Genomic DNA, 16,670 nt, shown 5'->3' with positions numbered 1-16,670 from the left:
TTCATTTATTACATGATACTTGTAAACCACTTTCTATTATGTTTTACAGTTTATTTGTATCTTCATCGCATGATTGCAATAAGAATAGTTGCAAGTGATTATAAATAAATACAAGTTTATTTTTGTGTCATGTCATCTGTACCAAATCTGTGCTGCCTTTTAAGTTTCTTTTTCTAGGATTCCTTTAGCTTTAGTGATATTTATATCCATCGTAAAGCAGCGTGTTCTCTTTGATCCAATTTAATTATAATAAGCAATGTTGGGATCACATCAAAAGAAAATTGAATGTTTACTTTGGTACAGTTTCATTGCAAAAATATTCGAAATTTTGTCATGCCTTTATCTTTTTATCTGAACTGGGCAAAAGTGAAATGACTGTGTTGTAGCTTTAAGCTATGTCTGTTTATCGAACCCTCTTTGTAGTTAGGATCGACTTGTATTATTGTAATAAAAAAAAAGATGATAGATAAACATTTCAAATCAGCCTCTGTGGCTCATGTTTTTGTATAGACTGTGGTCAAGCCAGTGAGAAGAGCCTCTTGTATCTCTTTTGTTCATAAGAAGCTTATGATTATATGATCTTTTTTTTATAAAACATGATTTTTTAGGAGGACCTTGTACCACTCGAGATATGGTTATATGTTTAATACTATCAATGATGCAAATGCACGAGCAGTATCGATTCCGATTATACCAAGTTTAAAACAAGGATATTTATTATTTTTTTAGTGGAACTTTACAATATCGTTGCAGCTTGCGATGCTTTTAATGATAACTGCTACCATGATATAAAAAGTGTTATTGAGTGTCTTCATTTATTTATAGTTGCTGCCTATCCTTTGCGTTCAAGCGATCGTTTGTGGTTTCTGTATTTCGATATCGCATTTTTTTTTTATTTGACAAGGAATCCAGTCACCTACTATTAAAGTACGAGGAGACCTGCTAGAGACGAAGAGTGAAATGGTATATTTTGATTCTACTTGACTGGTATTGCCTCTTGTTTTCTTGATAGACCTATGCCAGTTACACAGTAAGAAAAGTGAGCATCTGGCACACTTTCAGTGTACTTTTACTTCTTCACAACTGTGAAAGATACATTTTGCTTTTTGTACAACAGGTTTCTATTGCAAACAATGCTGTAAATGGCACGTGAAAATAATGCTTTGTATGTGATTCAGTAAAATTGTACCTTTTTTTATTATTTCTCTTCTTGCTAGTACTTTTGTTCAGCTCCTACAAAACAAATTTAGTTAATAATTGCCATGGAGGCAAAGTTCAATGATAGTTAATACTCACTTTGTTGATGTCATCCAATGCTGCCTTATTTATCTTTTATAAAAAATTTCTTTTGTTGAACAAGGAACTGGTTCACTTCTTTTGTCATTGTTACAAGACTATTCTGTAGGGATGAACTTGAAGAGGTGATTTCTGGTCGGACGGCGAATTAGAAAAATGTATTTAGGTATACTATGACGTTGCTTTTTTTTTAGGTCGTCAAACCATGGCGTCAGTTAAATTAGTAAAGGAGGTCGTGTGCCGTATATCTGTTTATATTAGAAATGTTTTAAGCTTGTATTTTTGAAATACACATATTTAAGTATCAAATGAAATAAAATAAGCTGTGAAATTACTTTCTCAGAATCTACGAAGTGAACTTCGAACAACCAATAATTTATTTTTTTTTAGAAAATCCCCCAATCTTTATTTTACAGCCTGTGAGTTTTTTCTCAAGATCCTCAAATTGAGGGCGGAACGACTGCACAGAATTTTGAAGCTCAACTAGGCATAAAGTCCCTCTTTAGTTTTTTACACATCCAAATGCATGATTAAAATACAGTAGCTTTTTTTTTTCTTGTGTAAAACGCTGTACTACAACCAATGAGAAAAAAGTAAAAATATTTGTCTACTTTCCCTTTTTTCTTCTTTTTTTCCCTTTTTTTTTTAAATGAATTTCTTACAATAACAGTAAGTACTTTATATATTCATATGATGTAAGCTAATAGTAAATTAGTTATGACAGTCAGTCAAGAAGATATACTTTACTCTAAATTAAATACACTTGAGATACCCACTTTAGGAGAATCCTTAGAAAATCATATCCAAGACATTATAGAATGGATAGAAATAGGCCATTTAACAGCATTTGAAATAGAACAACGGATGAAACAAGATGATATGGACATCCAAACGCTAGGACCTTTAGAACTTAAAATGAAAGAAATAGAAAAATTAATCGAGAACTGTATTGAACAAACTGAACAATCACACAAAACGATCAAACTTCAATCCGAATGGTCTTCACTAAAACACTTTATCAAGTCCCTCAACCAATCCATACACGAACTAAATATCAAGCGAGAGATTAGATCCTGGATGGAATCTGCCTTGATCGGAATTGATTCGTTATCATGGATGATTTTCAATTTTTATGAAAAGCGACAGCAACACTTGCCATTTGAGAATCTTTTGGTAGATATCGATCAACAAGTAGCCTTACTTTTCCAAGAAGTTGAGAGGTGTTACGAACGCATGATGACTGGCAAGATTGAAGATGATGATCTGGTACGTAAACATGTCTTGATTCAAGCCAGATGGGAATCACTTCGATTGGAGATTGATGAACTCAAGATGGAGTTAAAAGAAGATCGTTGGCTGGTGGTCTTTGGACAAGTCTCGGACCAGGTAGAAGCCATGATGAATGCTCTAGAGAATGCCGATAGTTATTCATGGGATACAAAATACAGACATTATACACCCTCGATCGACAAGATGCTAGCCATGCTTGGCAATGGCATTGCTGCTCGCGTCTCTAAAGATTCAGTGACACTTGCGCGACACGAAGCTCTGATCCGTCGATGGGACAAACTAAGGGCCACCATGGACTTTCATCATCGTTCAATCAGTCCGGCTGGCTCGGAGCCTCTGATGGCCACCACATCTTGGCGAGGGTCCCCTGTAGATCGAGGCATCTTGCGCTATTCGCCTTCCCTGCGTTCATCCCCTATCGAAAGATCCGTCAGTGAGTCAAGGGGCCGTGAAGAACGAAAGCTTCAAAAGAGAACAAGTAAAAGTCAATTAGGATCTTCTCCCATCGAAAGATCTGTTAGTGACTCAAGGCGTTATGAGCAAGAGGAAACCAAGATTCAGAAGAGAGCAAGTAGAAGTCAACTAAGGTCACCTACTGTCATGACGATGCGGCGAGCAGCCACACCAAGCTTCATACCAAGACCCAAAACACCTCATACGGAGATACCGGCTAGACCACACTCGTCTATGACAAGAAAAAGTACAAGTTTATACACAAAATAAGACTAGTGCTCATCCTTTTTTAAATGATAGAGAGCGTCATCAGTCTGAAATGAAAGGGAAATAAGCTTGATGTGGGACGAATGGGTTTCATCAAAAGGATCAAGACGAATATGATTTTTGGTGCACATTCTCAGAAAAAAAAAGTGTATCATTGTCAATTGATGACTTGAGGAAATAAGACAAATAAAATATGGGAAGTGGATTAGAAACCCTTCAATTAGACTACATAAACTTTATAGAAAAAGACATCTCCTCCTTTCTTTTCACAGATTCTTCTCTGTCGCTTCCTTTTAAGTATTGTTTGTCTCTTAGTCGTAAAGGTCTGTGCATCGTTGGTTCTTTTCTTTCCTGTGGCCTTTCTTTTGTTAAAAAATTAGAAACAAAACCATTTCTTGGGTTGACTTTTAAATAAAATGCTGAAATAAATCTCCTCATGTACTCCTCTTGTTACTACTCTTTAGTTTATTAAAGTTTAACGAGCTTCTGTTTACCTATTATACTGATTTAAGAGATTTTTTTTCCCATTTTGAAGAATCAAGATAAAAGAAAGTTGGGGTATATAAAAGGATAGAGCAAATGATTCTTTTAACACCGTCTCTCTTTCATGTGCTTGCGTTAAAATAGCAGGTTTCTTTTCAAGAGACTAAAGTCATTCAGAATGAACTTGGCTTGTTTTGTGCTAATATTAATACACTCATAACGTCAGAGCACAACAAAAAAAAGGGCTTTGTTTGAGAGTTGGTTCAATTTAGAACAGTCTATTCCAATGTATATAAAAGCGAAAAACTTTTTTTTTCTTCTTCTTTTCGCTATCCATCTTGAAACATGCTTAAGTTGATTGAGACTGAAAATGAACAGAATGAAGTAGAACCAAAGAGTTTCTCTGATTTGATGAATTACTGGAAAACTGTAGAAGACGATACAAAATTTCTGGCTCATTTATCTTGCTTGGAAGAAGACGGTAAACATACAAGAGAATCTTTTGAAGAAAAGCTCATCTTGCCACTAGGCTCACAGGATGAAGCTACAAAAACCAAAAAGGACTCCAAAAAGAATAGAAACCGTCAAAAAAAGATTACAGCGAACGATGTAGAAGAAATCTTTGGCTTAAATCATACGACCAAGTCAACTGGCAGCAATAATGTTTTTAAGAAATACTTTACAAAACTGTTTAATTAAATGATAATAATAATAAATCAAAGCGGATCATTTCACTCTCTTGTCTATTAGCTATTTGGAGATGAGGAGGATAAAAAAGAGAAATGAATGTGTCTATTCGGAAATATATAAAAAGAGAGATATTCATACTATTCAATTGTATGCCGGGAATTTTATTTCTTGACTCCAACGCTCAAAACATTTAGGACTCGTTCACTGTTTCAAATTATAGGTTGTTTGTAAACTAAAATCAAAAAGATGTTTTGCTTACTCAACCAGCATAGAAAATGGGTTTGGTGTGTATAATATTGGATAGGGATTAAAAGGGCAGATTGGATAAAAACAATCATTCATCTTGTGAACACATCAACCTTTGCATGTAGACCCTACCATATTTTTATCCAAAAAAGAAATCAAGCATTCTATTTCAGACGATCAAATGCGTTTTAGTCCTAGTGCCACTGGTTTATGAATTTAGTAAATTCAAACATTAAGGAGCAAGATACAGTGTCAGTGCTGTGCACTCATGCTAAAGTGCAGAGTCTGTTTTCAATATCGGTTGTCGAGAATAATTCAATCATGAAATCCTGCCAACATGACTAAGGGATCATTATTCGTCACTCACACTGCGGACACATTCATGTAACTTTATACATCATAAAAAGCTTTTTTTTAAAGCTAGTGTATTATGCAAATCACCGTAGGGGCAAGTGAAGGTAATATTTTCGCAGTTTTCTTGTCATTTTGATTCAAGGATGTCTTTCAAGCTTGAATTCAAGCCTCTGACATCATTGCTATCTCTTCATCTACAAAGCCCATCTGTGATGTTTGACCCCAAATGGTCAAATCGATTGGAATCTTTTGTCCGTTTGCCATTGTGGCTTTTGGGTTGATCCAAAATTATCAAGTATACGTGGTCTTTCATAGTTGGTGTGGTTTATCAGGATAGAACGATCATCAACGCACTTGTCATCGTTATCCTCATAAGCTGTTAATATAAATGACGCACTTTTATGTACTATTTACAAGCCTCATGAAGGCAGCTATTACGCTCTCTGGAATTGACTAATGGGAGCTTGAGTAAAGCCCAATAACCAACGGTGCTTTTCATGCAAGCCTCTGACTATGATCAGATATCAGGTTACTTTCTTCAAAGCATTCCAAAACACTAACACGCTAATTAACAGCTCTTGTTAAGCTTTACAAGACAGTAGATTGACTTGCGCTTTTAATAGATGTTTAATAAATTGTTTTGTTTCTTTACTGGCCTGGGAGCTCTGTGGCTCCTCTAGGACTGCCTCATGCTAAGAAAATGGTTACCTTCCTATTTGAATTCAACAGCTGATGACGTGATCGCTTCATTAGGAGCAAGCGAGACGCTGATTTAGTTTTTTCACCTGCAAAACTTTCACTATCCCTTGCTTTTTCTTGCAACACTTGATTCTTATTTGACCACAACGTATGTGCTGATGGATAAACAGCCACTTATTTAATCCCCGCATGTGACATCACTTTTTTTTTTCCCCTCTTGCTTTACACTTATTTTTTCTTGGTTGGATACCTTGTTTCAATTTATTACATTAAAAATGTTTTCAAGCATCGTTTCACGCTCTACTAGATTGGCTCGTCCTAACTTTATTCGCCGTGGAGGACATGGTCCTGTTTCTTACAACGAACCCAGTGGATATCTCTTTAACGAAAAAGTAATGCAAAAAATCTATTTTTTTTTCTTATAATTCACTGTTTGATGTAGGTCCGTGTAAAGGAATCTTGGGAAAATATGTATTACCTCGGTATGGGAGGTGGTATGTTCGCCATGGCTGTTGCCTTATATTATAAGCCTGATACAAGGTAATAAAAAAAAATGGAAAAGGGAATGGTGATTGACATTTCTTTAGTCTTGTTACTTGGGCCAAGAAGGAAGCTGAAAAGTCATTGAAAGAAAAGGGTGTTTCTCTTGAATACACCAAGACTGCCTAAATAGAGCAACTGTTATGATGATTGGAAAAAAAAAATAAATCAATTTTGGATAGAAACCATGGTTTATTAGGATTGAATGAGTCTCAGAATTTGCTTTTTCAGTTGAACATCAGCATTGAGAATGGGGATTGGTTGAAATATATTCCTTGATCAGCTAACTTAGCTTGTTTTACTTTTTAAGGTGCTTTCTGTTATCAAATGTACAAGAGTATCTATTAGAAAGTAAGGGAATTAATGTATGTATTGTTGTACAGCCTCCTTTGCATTGAGACACTCCCCCCTGTTGATATCTTGCTTCGTTTTTCATGGCATTGGAGAAGGGATCAGGCGGCTTTTTGTGATCAATAGACAACATAAAGCTTGAATCCATTACATAACAGGTGACTAGCACATTGAATAGGTGGGAGATCGACCGTCGAAAACCAGACGAGTAAGGCAGATTGGATGCGACTGTCCGCAATGGAACCCAATGCCTTGCCATCTTTTGTCTTTTGTCGACGACTGATTCTTTGACAGGAAAAAGTGAAGCCAAAACGAGAGGTGAGGTGATCATGCATCAAGGCGGTGGTGATGTATAGCTTGAGTACCTCGATCGGCTTATTTTGTAATCGACCAAAATAAAAACAGGTGTTCTTTTTGGATACGAGTTGATTGGTAAGCAAGATGGAGCCTAATCGATAGGTCTTTGTCAAGAAGCCTTTGAGTCCATTTGCTTTCTGCTACCGTGTTAGTCAACAGGTTCTTTGTCTGGTGATCAACCTACCTTTTTAACATGCTGAATAGGCAGCATGGATGGCTCAGGTAAAGGTGGTAAAGGGTACTTTGGTGGTGGAGACAATAAAAGTACAGATTTTTGTTTCTTTATTCTATCCAGCTTTTTTCGAATGTTTTTTGCTAATTCAATCACTCGGCTATAGCAAGTACCATTGTCTAATTGTTCTAAACTATCTAATTGCACCATTTATTAAAAAAATGAGAGAAAAGAAAACAAAGGAAAGAAGAGAAAACAATGGAAAGGAGAGAAAACAAAGAAAACCTCTTGTGATTTTTGTAATTTAAAACCCTAAAGGGGAAATCTTTATATGATTACCATCTCCTTTTTTTTATATTACTGTTGACATCACGCTATATAATATAATGTGTCCTTAGTTTAGGCATTTATTATTGTCATTATTATTAAAATGGGGTATGGTTTCTCTAAAATTGCATGCATTACTATTGTTGTTAAGTACATTGAAAGGACGCCATCGAAGGCAAGGCGTTGATATACGATGAGTGAGACGTTGATGAGTTATCAAAACCGTTTTGTGGATAAACGATTTAGGGCAATGGTGGCAAGAGTAATGCCTTTTGCCTGTATGAATTCGTCTTTAAGACAATTGAGTTTTCTCTTATTTTTTTTGTGGTCTTGATTCATACCTGTGTCGTGCAAGAGACGAAGTATCTGCAAATGTCTTTTTACAGTCTTTAAAGTCACAAATGTGTGGCCTTTCACCGGAATGAGTTCTTAAATGAATAGTTAAACCAGATCTCTAATAGAAAGATAAGCTACTTTTTTAGCTAGGCGTGTTTAACTACTTACTTGTACAAATGATTTTTCACAACCAATGATATGACATGCAAAAGGTCTATGTGTAAATGTAAGTGTAAACAAAACCCGTCTTTCTGTATTGTACCTGATTTACCTGTCATTTGTATGTATTCGATAATGCCTTGTAAGGTCAGAACGACGTCCTAGGAAGCATGGTATATGAGATTGGATCTAAAAGAGAGAAAACATCTTATCTTACCAAAAGATTTTTGACATTGGGAGCATCCATAAGGCTTAACTTGATAGGATTCTATATGAATTAATTCTAAAATATCCATAAAGGAGAAATAAAAGAAATAGAAAAGAATGATTTATACCTTGCCATTTGTTGTATATAAGGAGGATAGTTTAAAAGGGGTAAGGGTGTTAAAACATTTAACTATAAAAATCCTCGATCTCAACTAGATTCTTGGTAAGCATAGATGTTTATGGTAATCAGCCGTGAAGCACAAGCACGTAAACCGGCATTTTACCATTTATATTTAATATTTTTGCTCCTTACTTTCTATCGAATCTAGTCCTTTCTCTTTATAGATCATTGTACAAATACTTCTTTATTTAAAAGGAGAAAAAGGATCTACTTTACAGCAGTGCAAAAGATGAAAGCAACAGGTAAACGTCATGGCTATTTCATCAAAGCTTGAGATATCCTCCTGTGAGTCAACATATGTTACACGTGTGAACACAATTAAAGTAAGTCAAAATTCGACAAAGAACAAACTTAATAAAATGGAAGGTTTCTCCCCTGCATATCACTGCATTCCATTTTCAAACATGCGTCTTTTTATTCATCATGCAAGGCCTCGTTTATATTTGATTCATAGTCGTCTTTGATAGACCAAGGAAGAAAGGATTGAATTGCTTTCGATATATCAATCTATTTTAAACCTATCCTATTAAATATAGCATCCTTGGTTTTTAAAGATCTTTAAATATCATTTATTGTATATAAGTCTATTCTTGAGCAAAGGCTGTAAGCAGCTTTAATACAGCATCCGGTCTTTCAGCATGAACTAAGTGGAAAAACATCAACACAACCGTACCTATTTTTCACACAATATTTACCCCAATGTCCCGTATCCTCTATCACTTCTAATCTTGAGTTTGGGAATAAGGCATCAATCACTTCCTTTTGGTCCTTGAAGGGTGTCGCATAAGGGCTCTTTCCTCCCGCGATAAACAAGGTTGGTCGATCGTAGGCTTGTTCCCTGATTTCGAAATCGCCAATCGATTTCAAGGATTGACCCAAGATATCCAAGGGAACTCTAAATTGTTGACGCCCATCCTTACGCTTCAGATTGGTGAGGAGGAACATACGGATGCCAAGGTCCTGTTCGTAGCGAGCCAAGATCGCATCGGCTTCACTCTGTTTGGATACCTGAGCTGCCTCGATCTCCTTCATCGCTTCAATGTATTGTCTAAAACTTCGGCCTAGACGCAAAGAGACCGGTGGCATATCCACCACAACCAATTTTGAAACCAGTTCTGGTTCTTGCAGAGCGGTGGTCATGACAGCCTTGCCTCCCATAGAATGACCTACCAAGATGGGATTGATCAGGTTATGACGTGTGATGAATTGAATAATGTCTTGGCTCATGGCGCTATAGGTATGTTCTGGAACATGGGGACTTTCACCATGGTTACGGAGATCCTACCTTGTCAGATTAGCCTTTTTTTTTTCCAAGTGGTAAATCAAGGAGGTGAGCTTACAAGTGCGTAAATATCTCGAGAAGTCCTTTGTTGAAGAGCCTTGGCAAGTGATTTCCAGTTTTGTTTGGATCCAAATAAACCATGACAAATCACAATGGGTGAAGGGCTATTTGTGTTGCCATATCGATCAAATGCCAAATCAACTGCTTTTGAATACTGCCGAGTAGTAGAGAAGAATCGTCGGGTGAACATGTCCAGTAGCAAAATAAAAAAGAAAACTAGAGACAGCCATGACTTGATCACCCATGTATTCCAATCTCAGCAACAAATTGAGTTTCTCTACTTTGTTTAAACCATTATTACTTTTTCATAAACCAACTCTATCGGATCCTTTTTTCCAAAAAAAAAGGGGGGGGGGGAGGACATGGAAACGACACAGTTCTTTGCTCATACAGCGTTCTGTATAATTTATAAAGTATTGCTCACCTTTTTGCTTTTAAATAAAAGTGTATCCTACTGACAAGAGGTTTTTCGATTCACGACCTCTGTACGAGTCGCTTTCTGCTTTTTTTTTGTTGCAGTGGTCTCTGTGTGCCACGATAGCTGGAACAGTAGATACAAAAAACTTCCAGTGATCTTTGCCAGAGACACTGATTTGAATAAATAAAGAGAGATGTGTGATTAATACATCCATGTTTTGATGACAACTATGAAAAAAATGACTAAGGATTACATACGTCAAGATGACGATAATGACAGGATGCTAAACTCGGTTAAAAGTATTCAATAAAAAAGAAGATGCAATCAAAAAGGGGTTGTATCCCCCAGTCCGAAAAAAAAAAAAAAAAAGAAGGTGAATGTAATTTATTTTATTAGGAAAATAGACAAATAATACGATGTATGTTTACAAGTAAATACTTTTGAAGACAGTAATGGCTCTTTGTCTGCTACTTAAATGTGCTCTTGTTGGGTATATTTTCGATTGACGCAAGACGGTGCCGATGGATGCATAGACACTACAAGCAGCACGAACACCACCTTGCGAACTGGCCGGTAAGCCATCCAGGCCACGCTGTGCTTGCTTCATCAACTGATCAGCCTTGCTCAGCAACCTTATGCTCAAATCCTTTAACCGGTCCTCACCCAACCGACGCGCTTGACCCTGTGCGATCTGATCGATTTCATCCGACGTTAACCAATCTTGAGGAAGATAACAGCGACCGAGTTGAGCGCTGTCTGTGACGATATCCCGTGCAATATTGACATATTGAAGGACGAGACCCATTTGACGCGCACGATCCAGGAGCCAGCTCGATTGTTTGGCGTGTTCATGATAGAGTATCACCCGGGTACACATCTCACCCACACTACTGGCCACACAGGCAGAATAATACTGAAGATCAGCTTCGTCTCGGATGGCCTGACAGCCAAGGTCCCACTGATAGCCATCCAAGAGTTCCAAGACAGTTTCCTCTTTCAGGATACCAGCCAGATGGGTCGCAAAGGCACGAAAGGTCGGTTGACAGGAGGCAGGCAAGGCAGCAATATAGAGCCATGTGGGCTTTTGACTAAAGACCTGCTGGACAAACTTACGGATCACTTCCAGCTGCTGAAGGCGACTCTCGATCGGCACCTGGTCGTCATCGCACAAGTCATCGGTCGCTCTGCAGAAGCCATAGAGGACAATCAGGTCTTGACGGATGGGTGCAGGGAAAGCAGCCGAGGCGGCATGGAAGGATTGCGAGGCGCGTTTGAGGATCGCTTGAGTCTGGTCGAGGTCGTGAAAGAGTTGATGGTCCAAGGCTTGATCCGGTAAGGCAAAGGCCCAGATCAAGTTCATCATCGTCACCTTGCGGTGAGTGAGCTGGAGGATGATGAAGACACGGTCGAATGTACAGGTTGCGAAGACCAAGACGGTGTTAATGAGTGTAAAAAACAGGAATTCTTCAAGTGGCAAGTGAGGGACGATAAAGTAGCCAGTGCTGGTGCGAAGAGAAATGTGCCAGACACCTTCACGAATCGCCAGAATGTCAACCCAGCAGAGATAGAGTGTGGGTATGGCAATCGAGATAAGGACACTGGATGAGCGTCGAAGGATGAATTCACCCGATCCATACCAAAGTAAAGCCAAGACGGGGCAAGCATACCACAAGATACATGAACCATAAAACAAAGGCTTACCGGGCACAGTCAATCTCTATCGATCGAGTGAATATTTTGTTTTTGATCTTCAACCTCTCACTTACCCAGGCCTTATAAGCAATGGTCAAGAGACCGAGGATAGGAACAAAACGAATAAAAAAAGATTGAATCCAAGGTGTATTAGGTTTGATAAAAATAGAAGCAAGATGCCATCGCATCATTAAATTAGCAAAGGCCACTGTCATGACAGTCATAATGATAAAAAACATATATTCCTCCAAGGGAACAAAGCCAATGACAACAACCACGCAGGTAGGACAATAGGACCATGCTTTATGATACACAATATAATTGTCCCAAACTGAGGCAGTGACAAAAGCAATCGTCAATAAAAATTTGTATTTAAATGTATCTTGACTAGAATGAAAAGGTTTCAAGATCCAAAGGAGTAGGCCAACTACGGGCAAAGTAAAATAAAGATGAATTTCCATATAAGTCAACATATTTTTTTTTAAAATACAAAGAATGGAGAAGAGTATAAAAGAGTGGAGAAAAAGTACAAGAAGAGAAGGTGGGTGAGTATGTTAATTTGATCCTTTTGTTATTTTTTATATAGTTTTTATACAATTCCTTGTTATCAATAAATAAATAAAAGAAAAACACTTTTAGCACATCTCCTTGATTGTTAGAACAAAGAAATATATTTGCCTGCAGCTTTCTGCCCCCTTTCATTTTTCCCATTCATCTTGTGAAACCTTACTGATCGATGCGATCCTTGGGATTTTTTCCTTTTTTTAAAAAAATTAAGAAGCAAATAGAAATTCCTTTTATATTCACAGGGTCATCAATTGAGATCCAAGAGAAAGAAAGGGAAATATTTCATACAAGAAATCGATTGTCATGATTTGATGATTTCTTTGTGTCTTCTTTTAATTAATGATGAATGAAAAGAAACATGTTGTTATCATTGGTGCTGGTGTAGGTGGTACAGCCACAGCAGCTCGTCTTTCTCGTCAGGGCTTTCAAGTGACAGTGATTGAGAAGAATGTGTATTTAGGTGGTCGATGTTCACTCCTACATCAGGGCGATTTTCGATTTGATCAAGGCCCTTCTCTTTATTTGATGCCAAAAGTATTTGATGAGCTCTTTGCAGATTTAGATGAACGCATTGAAGATCACCTGGAACTTTTACGGTGCGAAAATAACTATAAGGTTCATTTTCATGATGGTGACCTTATCCAACTCTCTTCTGATTTAGCCCGTATGAAGACAGAGATCCAACGGATCGAAGGCATTCTAGGTTTTGGTAGATTTTTGGATTTTTTAAAGGAAGCACATGTTCATTATACAGAAGGAACGCCGATTGCGATCAAGAAAAATTATGCAAGCATTTGGGATTTAATTCAGTGGCGGTTTGTGCCAAAGATATTTCGATTGCATCTATTTGATACAGTCTATCGACGTGTTTCGATTTATTTTAAGACCAAAAAGTTACGAATGGCTTTTACATTTTAAACGATGTATATGGGGTAAAGGTCAAAGTAAGCTGATGTCATCCTATTTATTCATTTATAACGATAGTATGTCACCTTATGATGCACCTGCTGTTTATTCTTTACTGCAGTACACTGAATTTACAGACGGTATCTGGTATCTCCTCGGAGGATTCAACAAGGTCCTTCAAGCATTAGAAACAATAGCGACAGACAAATACGGAGCTCGATTTATCTACAATACAACTGCTACTAAAATAAATACAAAAGACAGACAAATGACAGGTGTTACCTTGGAAACTGGTCAAGTCATTCATGCAGATGCTATCATTTGTAATGCAAACTTAGTTCATGCCTATCACACACTACTACCCTTTTGCCCTTACACTAGAAAACTAAATGCAAAGCGATTGACCTCTTCCTCTATTTCTTTTTACTGATCCATGTCCAAAAAGATCAACCAACTGGATGTTCACAACATCTTCCTGGCTGAATCTTATCAAGAGAGCTTTGATAAGATCTTTCAACACCACAGTTTACCTTCCCAACCCTCATTTTATGTCAACTTCCCATCCCGTATTGATCCCACGGCTGCTCCACCTGACAAGGACGCGGTGATCGTGTTGGTGCCCATCGGACACATGAAGGACGATGACCAAAAGGACTATGGTGAACTCGTTCGACGGGCACGCTCGATGGTCTTGGACGTCATCCACCGTCGTTTGGGCATCCAGCAATTTGAGGACTGGATTGAGCATGAGATGGTGAATGATCCAAGCACTTGGCAAGTTTAATCTCTGGAAGGGATCCATCCTGGGCTTGTCACACGATATCTTTCAAGTCCTTTGGTTTCGTCCGAGCATAAAGGATGTGACTGGTCGCTATGATAATCTCTACTTTGTCGGTGCCAGGTAAGCTTTTGGCCCTACTCTTTCGTCTTTACTCACCATGATTTCTCTAGTACGCATCCTGGCACGGGTGTTCCTATCGTACTTGCTGGCAGTAAGTTGACATCCGATCAAGTCTGTCGAGGGTTCGATAGAAAGCCCTTACCTAGAAAACTTGAAGAACAAAAAGTAGAAGAAGATAATAATTCGTTTCATCCGTTAGTCATCTTTCTTTTACCCCTTTTCTTTTCTCTTTACTTTTTCACGGCATGTCTTCAAGTCATGAATATCAAATCATAATAAAAAAGCTGTTCCTCAAAATCATTTAAACATTAAACATGTTTTATTTTTTTTTTTTTAATTCTTTGAATAACAATCTCTTCTGTCTGTGATTTTCTGCGCAAAAATATGACTCTAATCCAATGCCATCGCACTTTCTTGTTCATTCTGCTATAAACATAGATGAGCATCAAGTATTTATAAATGATCTTCATTTACATTCATGTAATTATCCATTTCTTTATCCAAATCTTCTGCTGTCTTTGTTGTACGCTCTTCCCTATTTTTTCCACTACTACGTCCTTGACGATTTCCTAAACGATCCGAAAGAGAACGACCCCTACATAAAATAAGTTTCTCTTTCTTACTCATTTCTTATTTACTTACCCCGAGTTACGTCCCAATCGATTAGAAGAAGGTTGACTGATTTCAATCTTCATTGGTTGACCTTTTTTACATTATAAGTACATGAGTTCTTCCAATAGCAAAATCAACATACCATCTAATTCGACATTATCAAATTTCTTGATGGCCTTATCTGCATCTGAACTTGAGGCATATTTCACTTTGGCTTGTCCCGTCGAACGACCGGAACGATCATAAAACAAACGTGCTTTTTCAACTGGACCGACTGTTGAAAAGAGTTCCAAAACATCTTGTTCAGTTACATTATAGTGCAAGTTTTCAATAGACAATTCAACACCGCGATTGTCATTACGAGGTCCTAATCTTGAAGTAATAAATGATTCTCTTTGAGGAACATCATCTTCAAATCGGTCATGAGCCCAAGGACTATTTACATCCCTTCCTCCTGCAGCACCTCTCTATTGTAAATTTTAGAAGACGCTTTTCATTTTTTATTTCCTATTTACGCCTCGTTGACTAGAACCTTGGATTTTCATTGTTCGAATAAAAGAACGAACTACAGGTTCTGATCTTTTACGGATGGGACCCGTATCTGATCTACGTCCTCCATGAGAACGTCTATTGCTGTGATGTTTGTCTCTTCTTCTGTCTTTTATAACGTCATCAAGTGCTTGATCAAGTCTAGAAGCCATAATATAAACTAATGAATAAACAAGGAAAAAAGTTCTTGCATGTAAAGACTGCAAACAAAACTTTATTAAAATGAGTAAATCATTACAAGTCACGGAATTTTGAGTTGAGGTGACACGGGCAGAATAAAAAGAGGAGCAGGTAAAGATTACAAGGATGACATCAATATGTCGCATAGTAGTTTTAACCTACTCGTTATCTGCTTTCCTGGTACATCTTTGTAATTCTATAAAATAATTCAATGGTCCATCAGGAGATTCTTTAAAAAACCTCTATCAATCGATCATAGGAAATCATTCTAAACACGACGTTTTATTTACCATAAAAGCAAAACTCTACCTTTAACACAATGAACACAAAGCATTTGTTTTACTATATAATACACTATTTCCACAGAAATTAAAGTCGACGTGACTTGTCGCAATTGCATATAAATTGTATTATAAAGCTTCACAAAATGCGACTTTAATTTCTGAAAATAGCGTAAGTTGCTTCAAAGTGTTAAAAAATCCATATTTGGGAATTATCATGTACGCTTTTTTTTTTTTTTTTTTTTTTTTTCACATAAAAAATCGTCTGACCAAGAGTAGAAATGTTGAATTCCAGTTTTCAATATTGGGGTGCATGTACAAAGGGCAACTACTAATTGTTTTCGTCTGTTTGTAAAGCATACGATTGCTTTTAAAGAATTTACATACTACCTCTCCTCTTTCTTTCTATCGGTGACATATACAATAGGTGAAAAAAGATGAGCAATCTCTGTTCGATTTGTCTTTATACCTTTTTACTTTAGTGTATACGTTTGCCAAAGCTTTGATACCACATAAGCTAATTAAGGCAACAAAGGTGCATATTACTGGAAATAATTTAAGAATAATAAGTCGGTAATATTCGCTTGAAATTCAAAGTTTTATTTAAATATTACCAAGTATTAAAACGGCATCTTTCAAGCGAATTTTACTTTTGAAATATAATTTCAAGTTTTACTCCAATATTACGCACGCTAAAAAACACTTGATATCTCTAATTTTACCTTGATTTCACGTAAAAAAAAAGGGAGTAATATTCGCATTTTACTTGATATGATAGGTTGACGTTTTTTATTCATCACAGATTTACTTGTCG

General features: G+C 37.1%; 9 protein-coding genes across 9 annotated transcripts; 4 read left to right on the top strand and 5 right to left on the bottom strand.

Moving 5' to 3' along the window:
* Positions 1 to 2,211: 2,211 nt before the first annotated feature.
* On the top strand, positions 2,212 to 3,309 carry RO3G_01218 (uncharacterized protein; the record flags this gene model as incomplete). The annotated part of the gene is made up of 1 exon (XM_067655809.1): positions 2,212 to 3,309. One exon carries the CDS (start codon positions 2,212 to 2,214, stop codon positions 3,307 to 3,309), a length of 1,098 nt encoding a protein of 365 aa, XP_067511910.1.
* An 825-nt stretch (positions 3,310 to 4,134) lies between these two features.
* Positions 4,135 to 4,488, top strand: RO3G_01217 (uncharacterized protein; the record flags this gene model as incomplete). Its single annotated transcript, XM_067655808.1, has 1 exon — positions 4,135 to 4,488. The coding sequence occupies one exon, from the start codon at positions 4,135 to 4,137 to the stop codon at positions 4,486 to 4,488; it is 354 nt and encodes a 117-aa protein (XP_067511909.1).
* A 1,565-nt stretch (positions 4,489 to 6,053) lies between these two features.
* On the top strand, positions 6,054 to 6,447 carry RO3G_01216 (uncharacterized protein; the record flags this gene model as incomplete). The annotated part of the gene is made up of 3 exons (XM_067655807.1): positions 6,054 to 6,170; positions 6,221 to 6,318; positions 6,366 to 6,447. The coding sequence occupies 3 exons, from the start codon at positions 6,054 to 6,056 to the stop codon at positions 6,445 to 6,447; spliced, it is 297 nt and encodes a 98-aa protein (XP_067511908.1).
* Positions 6,448 to 6,788: 341 nt separating this feature from the next.
* Positions 6,789 to 7,408, bottom strand: RO3G_01215 (uncharacterized protein; the record flags this gene model as incomplete). The annotated part of the gene is made up of 2 exons (XM_067655806.1): positions 6,789 to 7,163; positions 7,211 to 7,408. 2 exons carry the CDS (start codon positions 7,406 to 7,408, stop codon positions 6,789 to 6,791), a joined length of 573 nt encoding a protein of 190 aa, XP_067511907.1.
* A 359-nt stretch (positions 7,409 to 7,767) lies between these two features.
* RO3G_01214 (uncharacterized protein) lies at positions 7,768 to 8,514 on the bottom strand (the record flags this gene model as incomplete). Its single annotated transcript, XM_067655805.1, has 6 exons — positions 7,768 to 7,801; positions 7,867 to 7,979; positions 8,030 to 8,075; positions 8,133 to 8,209; positions 8,238 to 8,288; positions 8,512 to 8,514. The coding sequence occupies 6 exons, from the start codon at positions 8,512 to 8,514 to the stop codon at positions 7,768 to 7,770; spliced, it is 324 nt and encodes a 107-aa protein (XP_067511906.1).
* A 478-nt stretch (positions 8,515 to 8,992) lies between these two features.
* RO3G_01213 (uncharacterized protein) lies at positions 8,993 to 9,940 on the bottom strand (the record flags this gene model as incomplete). Its single annotated transcript, XM_067655804.1, has 3 exons — positions 8,993 to 9,051; positions 9,104 to 9,689; positions 9,749 to 9,940. The coding sequence occupies 3 exons, from the start codon at positions 9,938 to 9,940 to the stop codon at positions 8,993 to 8,995; spliced, it is 837 nt and encodes a 278-aa protein (XP_067511905.1).
* A 652-nt stretch (positions 9,941 to 10,592) lies between these two features.
* On the bottom strand, positions 10,593 to 12,333 carry RO3G_01212 (uncharacterized protein; the record flags this gene model as incomplete). Its single annotated transcript, XM_067655803.1, has 2 exons — positions 10,593 to 11,885; positions 11,935 to 12,333. The coding sequence occupies 2 exons, from the start codon at positions 12,331 to 12,333 to the stop codon at positions 10,593 to 10,595; spliced, it is 1,692 nt and encodes a 563-aa protein (XP_067511904.1).
* A 436-nt stretch (positions 12,334 to 12,769) lies between these two features.
* Positions 12,770 to 14,117, top strand: RO3G_01211 (uncharacterized protein; the record flags this gene model as incomplete). Its single annotated transcript, XM_067655802.1, has 3 exons — positions 12,770 to 13,242; positions 13,412 to 13,631; positions 13,779 to 14,117. 3 exons carry the CDS (start codon positions 12,770 to 12,772, stop codon positions 14,115 to 14,117), a joined length of 1,032 nt encoding a protein of 343 aa, XP_067511903.1.
* A 507-nt stretch (positions 14,118 to 14,624) lies between these two features.
* Positions 14,625 to 15,547, bottom strand: RO3G_01210 (uncharacterized protein; the record flags this gene model as incomplete). Its single annotated transcript, XM_067655801.1, has 5 exons — positions 14,625 to 14,660; positions 14,709 to 14,829; positions 14,877 to 14,937; positions 14,989 to 15,313; positions 15,362 to 15,547. The coding sequence occupies 5 exons, from the start codon at positions 15,545 to 15,547 to the stop codon at positions 14,625 to 14,627; spliced, it is 729 nt and encodes a 242-aa protein (XP_067511902.1).
* Between the last annotated feature and the right edge of the window lie 1,123 nt (positions 15,548 to 16,670).

This window comes from Rhizopus delemar, genomic scaffold (genome assembly GCF_000149305.1).
Source record: "Rhizopus delemar RA 99-880 supercont3.1 genomic scaffold, whole genome shotgun sequence".
Classification (NCBI taxonomy): Eukaryota; Fungi; Mucoromycota; class Mucoromycetes; order Mucorales; family Rhizopodaceae; genus Rhizopus; species Rhizopus delemar.
The sequence above is the reverse complement of the archived record's forward strand: the minus strand, read 5'-3'. Positions and strand labels throughout refer to the sequence as shown.